This window comes from Mastacembelus armatus, chromosome 4 (assembly GCF_900324485.2).
Source record: "Mastacembelus armatus chromosome 4, fMasArm1.2, whole genome shotgun sequence".
Classification (NCBI taxonomy): domain Eukaryota; kingdom Metazoa; phylum Chordata; class Actinopteri; order Synbranchiformes; family Mastacembelidae; genus Mastacembelus; species Mastacembelus armatus.
The window spans coordinates 13423943-13438204 of record NC_046636.1 but is presented as its reverse complement, the minus strand read 5'-3'; the positions used below and the strand labels follow the sequence as shown (position 1 = coordinate 13438204).

General features: G+C 43.0%; 1 protein-coding gene across 1 annotated transcript in view; it reads left to right on the top strand.

Annotated features, from left to right (window-relative positions):
• The window catches only part of ptprfa (protein tyrosine phosphatase receptor type Fa), a 363596-nt gene that overhangs the window by 167142 nt on the left and 182192 nt on the right, over positions 1–14262 (top strand). Inside the window, exons 11-12 of the mRNA XM_026323606.1 lie at positions 11724–11841; positions 13455–14036. Coding sequence (XP_026179391.1) covers positions 11724–11841; positions 13455–14036 — 700 coding nt within the window. The remainder of the gene's footprint in view (positions 1–11723; positions 11842–13454; positions 14037–14262) is intronic.

Genomic DNA, 14262 nt, shown 5'->3' with positions numbered 1-14262 from the left:
ATGAATCATTTTTATTTTATATGTTGATTACACTTATTAAGCCAAGCAGAAGAAGTTTCACACTGAAAAAATACTTTTAACTATTTTTTAAAAAAAATTTAACTTTAAAATGGGTCCCACAACATAATAGGAGGGTTAAAATAAAATTAAAATAAAATAAAATAAACATAATAAAACAGTTAAAAGAAAGTCAAACAAATGAAAGTAAATCAAAACAAGCTAAAATAGAATAATACAGGTTCAGCAACCTGAGATTTATGAGAGCTGTAATATGGAATATGTACCAGCTGTGGCGACTACGGATTCTCACTGCCCCTATAATATACCTCAGGCGTACATCTCTTCTGGAACTTCAAAATTAATTAGTGTCTATACAGTAAGCTAAACAGCTTTCAGAAAACACTTACATGCCTCTTATTCAAAATATACAGGGCATACATTGCACAATTGCACACAAAGTTATTAAACAACTAAATAGAAAAAGAACTAAGAAAATCGATTAAATCAAGCAAAAGTAGGTGGGGCAAAATTGGCAAAAATAAGGAGAGTGGAGGAAGAAGAGCAAGAAGAGGCAAAACAAAGGATGGTCTCCACATTTATATGCTCTTGACCAAGAGGTGAGGGAATTCAAAGCCACAAAACTAATTTGGAGGTAAGACTACAGAGAGGGAAAATATTAATTCTTTGTTCAAAATTATGGATACATACCCTCAGGCTCAGAGAGAGCCCAAAAGGCAGCACCATGAACTCGTATGCTGTCCCTTAGAAAGCGAACCGAAGATATTTCCAGTGTGGGGGATACACCGGAATGTGGAAATAGGCATCCTTCAAATCTACTGAAGTGAACCAGTTGCCTGTTCGAACAAATCGTAGCAGACAGCCATGAGTCAGCACCCTGAAACTGTATTTTCTTAGATGGTGGTTCAGGGCACGGAGGTCCAGAATGGCTCTCATCCCCTTTCCCCCCTTTCCCCCCTTTTTTGGAACCAGGAAATACCTCAAGTAGAAACCGCTGTGGGTCTTATCTTATAGCCCCTTTCTGTCTCAAAGAAGAAATTTCTTCCAAGAGAATGTTTGCGGACTCGCCCTGAGCATGGGAATAGATTATTCCTTTGAAACGAGGTGGAACGACTTTGAACTGCAGTCTGTAGCCCTTTTCTATCGTTCTTAGTACCCATTTTGACCGAGTGCAGGCAGTCCAGTTCTCCATTCGCAGGGAGAGCAGACTGACCGGCCACTCTGTCAGCGTTGGTGTGATGGCGCCCTCTGGCTCAGGTGCACTGTACATACAGCCCATGGACCTTGGCATCTCCGGCATATGGTGCGGAGACACTCAGGCTGTCTGTGCCACAGCCGCTGGGAATGTGACCTCTGCGGGCTGTGTTAAGGCAAAGGCAAAGGCAAATTTATTTGTATAGCACCTTTCATACACCACTCAATTCAAAGTGCTTTACAAGGCATACAATCACATTAAAAGCATTGAAAAGAGCATTTAAAAGCAAAGACATTTAACATAAAATAAATTTAAATCAAGTAAATTAAAATAAAACATAAAAGCACATTAAGAAAACAAGGATGAACAATTATTTGAAGGCAGCAGTAAACAACTGAGTTTTCAGTCCTGATTTGAATGAGCTGACAGTTTGAGCAGACCTCAGGTGTTCAGGAAGTTTGTTCCACAAGTGAGGAGCATAGTAACTGAATGCTGCTTCACTTTGTTTGGTTCTGGTTCTGGGAACACACAGTAGACCTGTCCCAGATGACCTGAGGGGTCTGGAAACCTCATAGGGAACCAATATATCTTGGATATATTTTGGTCCACAACCATTTAGTGCTTTATAAACTAGCAATAAAATTTTAAAATCTATCCTTTGACTAACGGGAAGCCAGTGTAGTGATCTAAGAACTGGTGTGATATGGTCCAGTTTCTTGGTGTTTGTAAGGACTCTGGCAGCAGCATTCTGGATTAGCTGTAGCTGCCTGATTGACTTTTTGCTAAGACCTGTGAACAAGCCATTACAATAATCTAACCTACTGAAAATAAATGCGTGAACAAGTTTTTCTGCATCTTGTTTAGACAGAAAACCTTTTATTCTAGCAATGTTTTTCAGGTGGTAATAGGAAGATTTAGTGATGGATTTTATGTGGTTGTTAAAATTTAGGTCTGAGTCAATGATTACACCAAGGTTTCTGGCTTGATTTGTAGCTTTCAATGACATGGAGTCAAGGTGAGCAATGACCTTTGACCTTTCATTTTTGGGGCCAAAAACAATCACTTCTGTCTTGTCTGTATTAAGCTGGAGAAAATTCTGGCGCATCCATTCTTTGACTTGATTAATGCACTCACATAATGAAATTAGAGGACTATAATCATGAGATGATACTGATATATAAAGTTGGGTGTCATCTGCATAGGTATGGTAGTCAATGTTGTAGTATTCCATAATCTGAGCAAGGGGCAGCATGTAGATATTGAATAAGAGAGGGCCAAGAATAGACCCCTGAGGAACCCCACATTTCATTTTTGTTCGCTCAGACTCATAGTTACCAAGTGAGACTTGTAAGTAAGATTTTAACCAATTTAACACTGAGCCAGTAACTCCCACCCACGCTTCTAGTCTATCAAGCAGCACATCATGATCAACTGTGTCAAATACAGCACTGAGATCCAGTAGTACTAAAACAGGTTTTGGATTCATCATTATTTAAGTGTAAATCATTTAAAATTTTAATAAGTGCAGTCTCGGTGCTGTGGTGTGCGCGAAATCCAGACTGAAGTGCATTAAAAAGATTGTTTTGCACCATAAATCTGTGAATTTGTTGAGAAACTACTTTTTCGATTATTTTTCCCAGAAATGGAAGATTTGATATTGGCCTGTAGTTACTTACTGCTGAAGCATCTAGATTAGGCTTTTTAAGAAGAGGTTTTATAACAGCAGTTTTTAAGGCCTGGGGAAACTGCCCTGACTGAAGAGAACTATTGACAATCTGCAATACATCTGGAGCTAAGCTGTTAAAAACATTTTTAAAAAAATTTGTTGGTAAAATATCAAGGCAGCATGATGTAGATTTTAATTGTAGAAGCGTTTCTGCCAGAGCTCTGTGATCAAGGAGATCAAAATGTTCTAGATTCACTGGAGAACAAGGAGGCACAGGTGATATTGTCATGTTCCTAGGACTGCAGCTAGAGATAGTTTGTCTTATCTTTGATATTTTGTCTGTGAAAAAGGCTTTCACAAATCAATCCTTTCTGCTGTGTTATAGCAGAAAGGATTGATTTGTTTTCCAACATATCTTTTTTCTGCATATTTTTCAAAGTTTTTAACAGCACCCTCGGCATTCTGCCTGGATGCGCATGTGGGGACCATTTTATTATAGAGTGCATGACATGAGAAGTGTATGTCATGATTCCCCTTTGGGACTTCCTGCTGGGAGACCTTTATTTTGTAGAGACTTCCTCTTTCCCTGTGCACTGGTCCCCAGCAGCTTCACGTTTGCTATTTGTGTTCATTGGTTTCACCTGTTGTTTATTGGTTATCCTTTTCACCTGTGGTTAATCACCTTTTGTGGTCTCTGTATTTATACCTCCCTCTTTCCTTTGTTCTCTGGCGAAGCATTAGTGGTGGGTTTTTGTGACTGTTACCGTGATCATTGATGTCAGTGAGTTTTTATGACGACCGTCCCATCCGGTCAATCCTTAGTTCTAGCTCATCCACTTACCTAAGTTTTGTATTTTTATTCTGCCCTGGAGATTCCAGAAGGGAATAAAGACTTGTGTTCGTTCTGCATTTGGGTCCTACCGCCTTTCCTTCGCTCCCGCACCCACACACACACACACACCCCAGTTCATGACAGTGTCTGTGCAACACTGGGAACACTATCTGTGAGTCCCTCTGGCTGGCATCCGAACATGAATGCCGGATTGGGGACTGCACTCTGTGTGGAACCAGTCCTGCTGAACCTGCTCTGGAACGGAGCCATTGGGCGGAGCAGCCCGCAAGGGGGGTTGACTGGGCCTGGTGGAGAAGCTGTCAGGCCTGCCGCTTCTTCTTCCTCACCATCGTGGTGGCGGGGGAAGGAGGTGGAGAGCTGTGAGGCCCGGCCTGTGGAGGTTGCTTCCTTGCCCACAGGTTAGCTGCACCTCTGGGGGCTTGTGGGGCTCCCTGTGTTATGGACACTTTGGGGGTCCGGAAAGCAGGGACTGGATGAGAGACTGCCTGCGCATATGACTGGCATGACGTGCCGGGAACGGTGGGAGCCTTCCTCGGCAGGCAGAGCTTCAGCGCTTCATCATCTACTCACATTTCTTTTGCATGGAGGCGACAGCCGTGCCTAAGAGACCACTGGGACCGACCGGAGTGTCGAGGAGTTTCTCTTTTTCCTTGGTCGTGAGGTTGGTGAGCCTGAGCCAGCACGCCCTTTCCTGGAGAACCATGAGACCCATGGCTCTGCCGGTGGCTTGAATGGCCACCTTACGGAGGCGGAGGACATGGTCTGTCATGACGCAGATTTCCTCCCACAGGGCATTATCTGGTTTAGCCGTCATATGTTCTTCTAACTCGGCTTGGTAAGCCATCAGCATCGAAGAAGCATGTAGGGCTCTTGCTGACAGAGCCACCGCCTTGTAGCACTTCTTAGTGAGCCTGGACTGAAAGCAGTCTGCCTTGTGAGGGAGGGATGGAGCCGAGGACGACAGAGACGTCTTCGGGTGGAGGTGGGTTGCTACCAGTGGCTCTATGGGCGGCATGTGGCGAAGCCCATGTTTCTCCATTCCCTCTCAGTCCAACAGGGAGCCTCCCACGATGGGGTGCTTCTCGCTGTATGGCCTGCTTTTCTATGTTGCCGCCATCTCATCCAGCAGCTCTGGAAATATTGGCAACATTGGCTTTCTTTACGTCAAAGCGAGATTTCACTGCCTCAGCTTCAATTGCAGGCCATGGAATGTTAAGCCTGGCAGCTGCACATTTGCACATGTTCTGCATGTCAAGATCCAGAGGGGATGATGCCCGCGGGATGTCTCCCAGCACGGCGGCGGGCGTTGCAGACTCACCCGTAACAGTGAAGATTGTTGATTCCTCCTCATCATCACTATCATCGGACAACAGGAGCTCTGAGTCAGCCGACTCTCCCTCCTCATTGTCGCCACCTCCTTCCAGCAAGACGCGGGGTGCTGCGCTTTCCTCTGACGGGAAACAGGTGTCAGTGAACTCAGGGTCTGCGTCTGCCCAACTCAGTACCGGGACATGTGCGGGACCCTCCACCTTGGACATGACCCATTCGCCTTGCTGCGGGGCTACCTCAGACAGCATAGGCTCACTACCGCACAGGCTAGTCTGGTGGGCAACTTGCAACTTGCGTGGGAAGACAGCGCAATGGATACATTCGTCGGTGGAGGATAAGGGGCCCTGAGCGTGGGGTAAGCCCAGACACGCCACACACACCGGATGAGTGCCCTGGCTAGACATCTTATTGCTGCAGGGGCAGAGCTTCGGGCTTTTCCCGGTTTCAGCGGGGTTGTTAGCCGTGGCCATGACTAGCAAAGGAGACACTAGCAGCTCGGTGAGTCAGCCTAGCAGCTTGCTGAAAAATGCTTTTCTCTGCTAGCGTGGGGAAAGTAGAGCTACTTTCCTTAGGTATTGCTACCTTGTGTGAGGTGTTAGCGTGTGGTTATTGCTACCAGCCAATACCGCTAACGTCGCCGGTGGTGGCAGAAGTATTTCTACTTCGGCCTTTCTTGAAGTATTGCTACTTCAAGCAGTGGAAGTATTGCTATTGCTCATCAGGTACAGAGCAACCGTATTGTAAAGCACAAAGCACCCGGTGACCAAGTTTTCACTCGAATCTGTGGACAGTCTAGCTTTAGCGCCGATAGCACAGTTGTCTGCAGGCTTCTGTGAGAAGTGAGAAGAGGTTTTTGAATGACGACTGACGCTATGTCAACCTATTATATAGCAGGAGGGTCCCCTCCCCTCCTGACATAGTCGTCACTAGTGCCAGCCGTAGTGGTATAGGCGTAGTGGTATTGAAGCTTCTGATGAGGCCATGCTGGAGGCATTCTCATAGTGAGACACAAAACGAATGCTATGAAAGAGAATTCATAATTCAGAAAGTCTGATATGATTACAATATTGAAATACATCAATTAATATAGACAATTAATAGATCTAACTGGTTTACATAGGGATCATCTCTCCAGTGTCTCTATCAGTCCTTTAAGTTGAATCCTGTATCAAAAACTGAAATGAATTATGGCTGATGTCTGACTTATCTTTGAGGCCCATTGAGGTTCATAGGTCAGATGACCCGTCCATGAATTTCCTGTATGTAGTTACTGGTCCCATTGTTGTAGCTTGAGTTGTCCTGTTTAGGGTTAACTAGGGTTCAAAGATAAGAGGGTCTTTAGAATGTTTGTTTTAATGTAGTCTTCTTGAACATTACTCTGTCCCTTGATGACCGGTAGCTCCTTCTTCACCACAACGGATCGGTTCATCGACCCAGCAATGCGGTCGATGATCTGATGATACTTCCGATCTGTCTGTCAATCTCACGCTCCGTCCTTCCCTCACTTATGAACAAGATCTCTCCCCTGACCTGGAGATGGCAAGCCACTTTTTTCCAGTTGAGAACCATGGCCTCAGACTTGGAGGTGCTGATTCTCATCCCAGCCACTTCACACTCAGTTGCAAACCGCTCCAGTGCATGCTGAAGGTCCTGGCTTGATGCATACTCATCTAGACCTAAGAATGTTACAGTACAATCCAAAAGTCAAAGAAAAGCAGTATGCTGTCAGCCTGTTGCATACAAATCCTTTAGAATGCCTTGATAAATATTTGTATATAAAAACACAGCAAAGACAGTCCACAGAATGCTTTTCAGATTAATTTTCTATGTACAAAATGGAAGAATGGTTTGACTGAACTGGAATCTATTTGACCAGCTGGTTACATGGTGAATGCATTTGCATAGTTATAGTCTTAGGTTTCCGGTTCCTGTTGGTCTTTTATTTTGGTGCCCGAGTCCCTGTTGTCTTTTATGTTAATCACAGGTAGCTTTATACTCATTAGTATAAACTAGTTTCATCTGTGTCAAATTAGTTTTTGTTCTGAGTGTATATATATCTCCTTTGTTTCTTTGTTTGTTGTCGGAGCATTAGTTGAAGTAGTTGAGTGTTGGTTCTACCTGTGGTGAGTTTTATTTTTTGCCTGCCTGTCCATGCCAACGGTGGCGTTTTGTTCCCGGACAGGGACTTTGTATGTTTTGCGAGGGCAGGCAGGCAAAACATTCCCGGACATTTCGTTCCCGGACAGGGATTATAGGTTTGTCCCTGAGCCCTGGGAGATCATGTTCTGCATTTGAGTGCTCACCTCCTTTCATCCTGCACCGCACCTGCAACCACATAACAGGCATTCATAAAATACATTGATAAAATAGTGCTGAAGAGTGGCAATGTGCTGACTTTAAGTGGCTCTGTAATGGCAAAGCATATTAACAAGGTTTCACTTCAACCTTTAGGCAGGTTATTTAATATTTGTTATCTTGAACTTGTATAATAATAAACTATCAGCTCGGTTTAGTGACATCTTACCAAACTGAAACCATTCACAACTGGAAATGACACAGTACTAAATATCATTTCTTTGTGCAGACATTTCCGGATGCAGCTGACCTATGAATCTAGTGAAGTACAGGACAACATTATCTGCAAAAAGCAGAGATGAAATCCTTGACTTGCGCCTAGAAATTTTGTCTATAAAAATATTGAACATAACTGGTGAAAAAGGGCAGCCGTTGCCAGAGTCTGACATGTACTAGGAACAGGTCTGATTTACTGTTGGCAAGGCAAACCAAGCTCCTGCTCCGGTTGTACAGAGACCGGATAGCCCATAACATAGATCCCCGGACCCCATACTCCCAGAGCACCTCCCACAGAATGTTGTAAGGGATGCGATTGAATGCCTTCTCCAAGTCCACAAAACACATGTGAACTGGTTAGGCCAACTCCCACAAAGCCTCAAGGAGCCTGAAGAGAGTATAGAGCAGGTCCAGTGTTCCAAGACCACAGAATGTCACAAGGGACATGGTCAAATGCCTTCTCCAAGTCTGCAAAACGCATGTGAACTGGTTGGGCAAACTCCCACAAACCTTTGAGTACCCTGAAGAGGGTATAGAGCTGGTCTGGGATGAGCCACCTTCCCAGGGAGTCAGAGGAGTGTGATCTCTCTATAGTTGGAACACACCCTCCGGTCCCCTTTCTTAAAAAGAGGGACCACCACCCCAGTCTGCCAATCCAAGGGTACTGTCCCCAGTCACCATGCAATCTTGCAGAGGCGTGTCAACCATCCTCTGCTTCCTCTACGGAAGGCGTGTCGGTGAGGTTGAGGAGATCCTCGAAGTATTCCCTCCACTGTCTAACAATATCCCCAGTCATCAGTTCCTCATCTCCACTATGTACAGTGTTGGCAGAGCACTGCTTCCCCCTCCTGATGCGCCGGATGGTTTGCCAAAATTTCTTTGAGTCTGACTGATAGTCCTTCTCCATGGCCTCACCAAACTCCTCCCATACCCAAGTTTTTGCCTCCGCCACCACCCAGGCCGTGGCACACTTGGCCTACCAGTTCCCATCAGCTGCCTCAGGAGTCCCACAAGCCAGCCAGGCTTGGTAGGACTCCTTCTTCAGCTTGACGGGCATCCCTTACCTCTGGTGTCGACCACCGGGTTTGGGGATTGCCACCACGACAGGCACCAGAGACCTTACGACCACAGCTCCAAGTTGCTGCATCAACAATGAATGTGGAGAACATGGTCCATTCGGACTCAATGTCCCCAGCCTCCCTCAGGATCTGCTTGAAGCTCTCTCAGAGGTGGGAGTTGAAGACTTGAAAAACCCTAACCACTAAGCCACTATGCTGCCCCTTGAGAGAAACCACACAAACCAATTTAATTTAACAATTAATTAAATGCATTTACTGAGATCATTTTCAACATCTACTTGAATGTTAAAATCACCCACTTTATCTGAACTAAGCAGATCAGATAGTAAGTCTGGACATTCAGTAAAACCTCTTAGTAAGGGACAGGTGGATAATTCAATTCAATTCAAATCAATTATATTTGTATAGCACCAAATCACAATACAAATCATCTCAAGGCACTATACAAAAACTAAAAACCCAACAAATCCTTTATGAGCAAGCACTTAGCAGCAGTGGAGAGGAAAAACTCCCTTTAACAGAAGAAAAAACCTCCAGCAGAACCGGGCTCAGTTTGGCATCTGCTTCGACCGGGGTGAGTGGAGGAGAGAGAAAAGAACAGCAATAATAAACAACTAATAGACATTGCAGGTTGGTGGGGCCAGTAACTGCACATCAGCGATATATAGCTCCAGGACTGGGGACACCTGCAGAAGGTACAGAGAGAGAGGGAGAGAGCACAAACTAGGGGAGAGAGAGAGCATAAGGTTAGTGACATTCAATGGTGGAATATACGTGTGTGTGGAGGAGAGGAAGAGAGGGGAAGGGAAGGGAGTGTTAGGGTTAGGGTAGGGGGAGGTCCATCAGTCTTGACCTGTAGCAGCATAACTAAGGGATGGTTCAGGTTACCTGAAGCCAGCCCTAACTATACGCTTTGTCAAAGAGGAAGGTTTTAAATCTAGTCTTAAAAGTACAGAGAGTGTCTGCCTCCTGAACCCAGACTGGGAGCTGGTTCCACAGAAGAGGAGCTTGATAGCTAAAGGCTCTGTGTGGAGTTTGCATGTTCTGTTCACCCATCTTCTTTCACTTCCCTATTGACCTGTGCACGTAACTTATTTTATTTCATTAATAGACTAAATCATATTTTCATCACTATATATCATGTAATCAACCACAATAAAATCACAGTACAATTGATCACAATTAATCATAATACATCCATCCATCCATTTTCTTTACCTGCTTATTCCGTAACCAGGGTCACAGGGATCTTCTGGAACCTATCCCAGCTCTCTTTTGGGTGGAAGGCAGGGGTACACCCCGGACGGGTCACAAGTCCATCACAGAGCCAGCCACACAAAGACAAACACACACTCACACTCACTCCTATGAGCAATTTAGAGTCACCAATCAACCTAACATGCATGTTTTTGGACTGTGGGAGGAAACCAGAGTAAACCCACGCAAGCACGGGGAGAACATGAAAACTCCACACAGGACCTTCTTGTTGTGAGGCAACAGTGCTGACCACTCAGCCGCCATGCTGCCATTAATCATAATACAATTACTATGAAATCATTTCTCTTCTTACTGATTTAAATTAGCTCTTTAATATTTAACCTTACTTTTACATGGTTTAATCAATATTTCAGAATTATCTAACCTCCATCTCCCCTTACTACCTGTGGTGTATAGGGCTTATACTGCATGTATTCAGTTTTACCATCAACGCCTGTTTTTCTGGGCTCTTTGACAAACAAAAAGCCATTGTCAATTGAGTGGTTCCTGTAAAGGTGTCTTTCTTAATGTAAAATGTTCAATCTTTTCAACCCTTGGGAATTTATCCATGTTTCCCCACAGATCACCTACCTATTCTGCATTTTAAAATGACAGATGAAAGCTCAATTAGATAGCAAGAAAGCCTCTGGCAACAAAATGAAACAGAATACCAACAGATTTTTAAAAGACTTAAAAAGGCTTTAAGAAGAAATTAGCAGCTTCACGAGTCACATTTCTCTCTTAACTTGCACCTTCTTTGTCAAGACATGAAGGAGGGAAATATCTTGACTCTTTAGGGCCAAGCTGATTTCTGCTTTGTCTGTAATTAAATTGAATAAAATTAAATCCTCATCCACTCAGAGCAACTGGCAGAGTGTACATTTTGCTGTAAAAAAATAGGCTTTTGAAAAGTGGTGGAATATATGAACTTATGTGTTGTGTATTGTACTGTATTCGGGCACATATTTGTGTGGAGGGACATATGAAGTCTGATCTCACACTGAGCTCACAGCAGTTTTACATTTGTGAAGTTTCTGTGTTCAAGAAATAAGATGTAGAATACATGTTTTGTGTTGTGTGGATAATAAGCATGAAGTTACCCATTTAGTAGGTAAAAATGTGCAGTGTTTTTATTATAGATGTCTGATCTAACACAAATTTTGGTTTATTAAAACTCTCATTGTTGATCATTGCTATTGGTAATAATGGCACTAGGCCTGTGCCCCTTCAGTTATTTGAGCCTGTAATGAATCCTATTTGGAATTGAAAATAAAGGCAAATAGCAAAATGTCTGTTATACATCACCTCCCTGACACACTATCCCACAATTTTACTGCACAGTGAGGGTTTATTTCCATTATTTGGATTTACCCGCACCTCAGGAGCATTTATGGAGCACAACTCTTTCACACCTATTTGATATAGGCTCTTTTTCTCTTCATAGTTGTAGTAAACCTATACACCACCTAAAATTGGAGTTAGCTTTTTCCTCCATTACAGCCCAGGTACTAGGACCAATTAGAGCCTGTTAATAAAATTGGACCTATCATTTAAAGAACAGAGCAGAGCATAATATTTTTGACTCTCAAAAGCTACCAAATAGCTAAAATTGATAGTATCAGCTGAGACCATAGTCTCAACCTGAATGTTGTATCCCATTTTCTGTCATTTTCTTTCTTTTCCCTTCAGTGTCCATTTTCACTTTCTTTTTTCATCTCTCTCCATCTCCTCACTCTTTTTTTATCTGAATTGCAGGAGGCCATTATAACAGGTCTACTCCCAGAGACTACCTACTCTGTGACTGTAGCTGCATATACCACCAAAGGCGATGGAGCTCGCAGTAAGGCCAAATTGGTGACCACCAGAGGAGCAGGTGTGTTCTGTGTGTTCCATCTATACCTGTTACAGAAGATTCTGAAATGTGTTTCTTTAACATTTTTTTTGTCATTTTATAAAATTGCAGCTGAGTCCATTTGAACACCAAAATCATAGATTCAGTACTGAGCTGTGACCCACTTGAAATAGGCTGCTGAATAACAAATTCTGTTTGTTAAAATGAAAAAAAGTGAATACCAGCAGTAAAATCAGCAATAAAAATATCCTGCGCATTGTAATACCTTTAGGTACTTTACTGAAACTACCCAGGTCTCTCTGGGAGGAACAATGCTTCTGGTGGCTATTGTTAGCTAATGTTACCAACGTTTAGATATACAGTGCCCTCCACAATTATTGGCACCCCTGATTAAGATTGGGTTTTAAGCTTCAAACAAATTAATTTTCTTTTTAAAAATAGAACCAAAATTCAGAAAAAAAGAGAAAAATCCAACCTTTAATTGAAGTACAATTATTCAGCAAAAACAAAGATAACATTAACAAATACTTTATATGAAATCATGTGTGCCACAATTATTGGCACCCTTTATTTTAATACTTCATACAACCCCCTTTTGCCAACAAGCACTTAATCTCCTCTAACATCTCAGAAGGTTGGAGAATATAGAGAGAGGTATCTTTAACCATTCCTCTTTGCATAATCTTTCCAGATCATCCAAGGTCCGGGGTCCTCTTTTATGCACTCTCCTTTTCAGTTCACCCCATAGGTTTTCAATCGGGTTGAGGTCTGGGGCCTGAGATGGCCATTGGAGGAGCTTTATTTTGTGTCTGCTGAACTATTTTTTAGTAGATTTTGTCACGTTTTGGGTCATTATCCTGCTGAAAGACCCAATAACGACCAATTTTACCACATCTTAATCAGGGGTGCCAATAATTGTGGAAGGCACTGTAAATTAATGTGTCTCTGCTGTGGTCAAAGTCTGGTTAAGTTTAGGTTGGGTAACCATTTTCACCATGATTTAAAGGTTAAATTAATAATATAGTTTGTGTTGGCTGTTCCAATCGCTTATTTCTGAACACTGGACAATTTACTTAACAAATTAATTGCTAAGTTTTCACAACACAGTATGATGGCTAAAAATAGGTCCAGATTTAATGAAGAAAACAAAGGTGAATATGAACACCCTTATAGTTTCTTCTCAGCAGCCATTAATATTAACAAAGGGAATTGGGGGTTTCATTTAAATTTTTTATACATGCAAAAGCTGTTGCATGCAACTTTCTTATGCGGCCAGGCGCTAGCTTGTTTACAGTCTGAGTGTTTAACCTGTCTGCTCATGTTTCATGCCCCATCTGTCTTGTTTTCAACAATGTTACAACGTTCTAAGAGGTGATATAGTACAGTAGCTAATATCATAATCATGAATTATGAGATCTTTTAAAATAATTCTAGGTTCTCCACCCAACTGAAGAAAACACTACAATTGCTGCAAATACACCGTACACTGGCAAGCTTTTTACTGTTCAGCAGCACCTGTATACCAACCAAATTAAGACATCAATGTGCTTAAGTTTCTTTTTGTGTTTTGTGGATTTGGTAATGTAGGTGTTATCAAAACATATACATATTGGAAAACATGCCTTGTCTTTCAGTACCAGGCAAGCCCACTATGATGATCAGCACAACCATAGGGAACACTGCCCTTATTCAGTGGCAGCCTCCTAAGGAGATGGTAGGTGAGCATGTGGGATACCAGCTGCAGTACAAGAGAACAGATGAAGAAGCTTTCACCATCAAAGACTTCAAAAAGACAGATGATCATTTTACAGTCACTGGCCTCCACAAGGGAGCCACCTACATCTTCAAACTGTGCGCCAAAAACCAAGCAGGCAACGGTGAGGAATATGTGAAGGAGATTAGCACCCCTGAAGATATTCCTGGTAGCTACCCGAAAAATATGAGTGTTGTGGGCCTGACTGCCAGAACCACCAAGCTGGCCTGGGATCCCCCTCCTTTGACTGAGAGGAATGGGAAGATTGTCAAGTACATGGTGGTGTATCGCGATATCAATAGCCAGCACAATAACACCAGCAGTACCACAGAAACACAGATGATCATCCAAGGTTTGCAGCCTGACACAACCTATGACATTAGAATTCAAGCTTTCACCAGTAAAGGGGGAGGACCCATCAGCCCCAGCATCCAGAGCAGGACCATGTCTACCTCCATGCCAGGTGAGAACCACAGGCTATGCCGTATGTGTATGTCTGTGTGTGCTGCATTAAACAACTACTGCACTGTCTTTGTACATGTAGCTTCATCTGTGACCTTAGAACTCAGTACATTACTCCAGGACTTGACTATTTAGGGCTATTTATTGTGAAATTAGGTGCAATCACAGAAAAAATTCTTTTTACTTAAGAATGTAGGTGTGACTAGCATTTTTCCAATTTTGGTGGC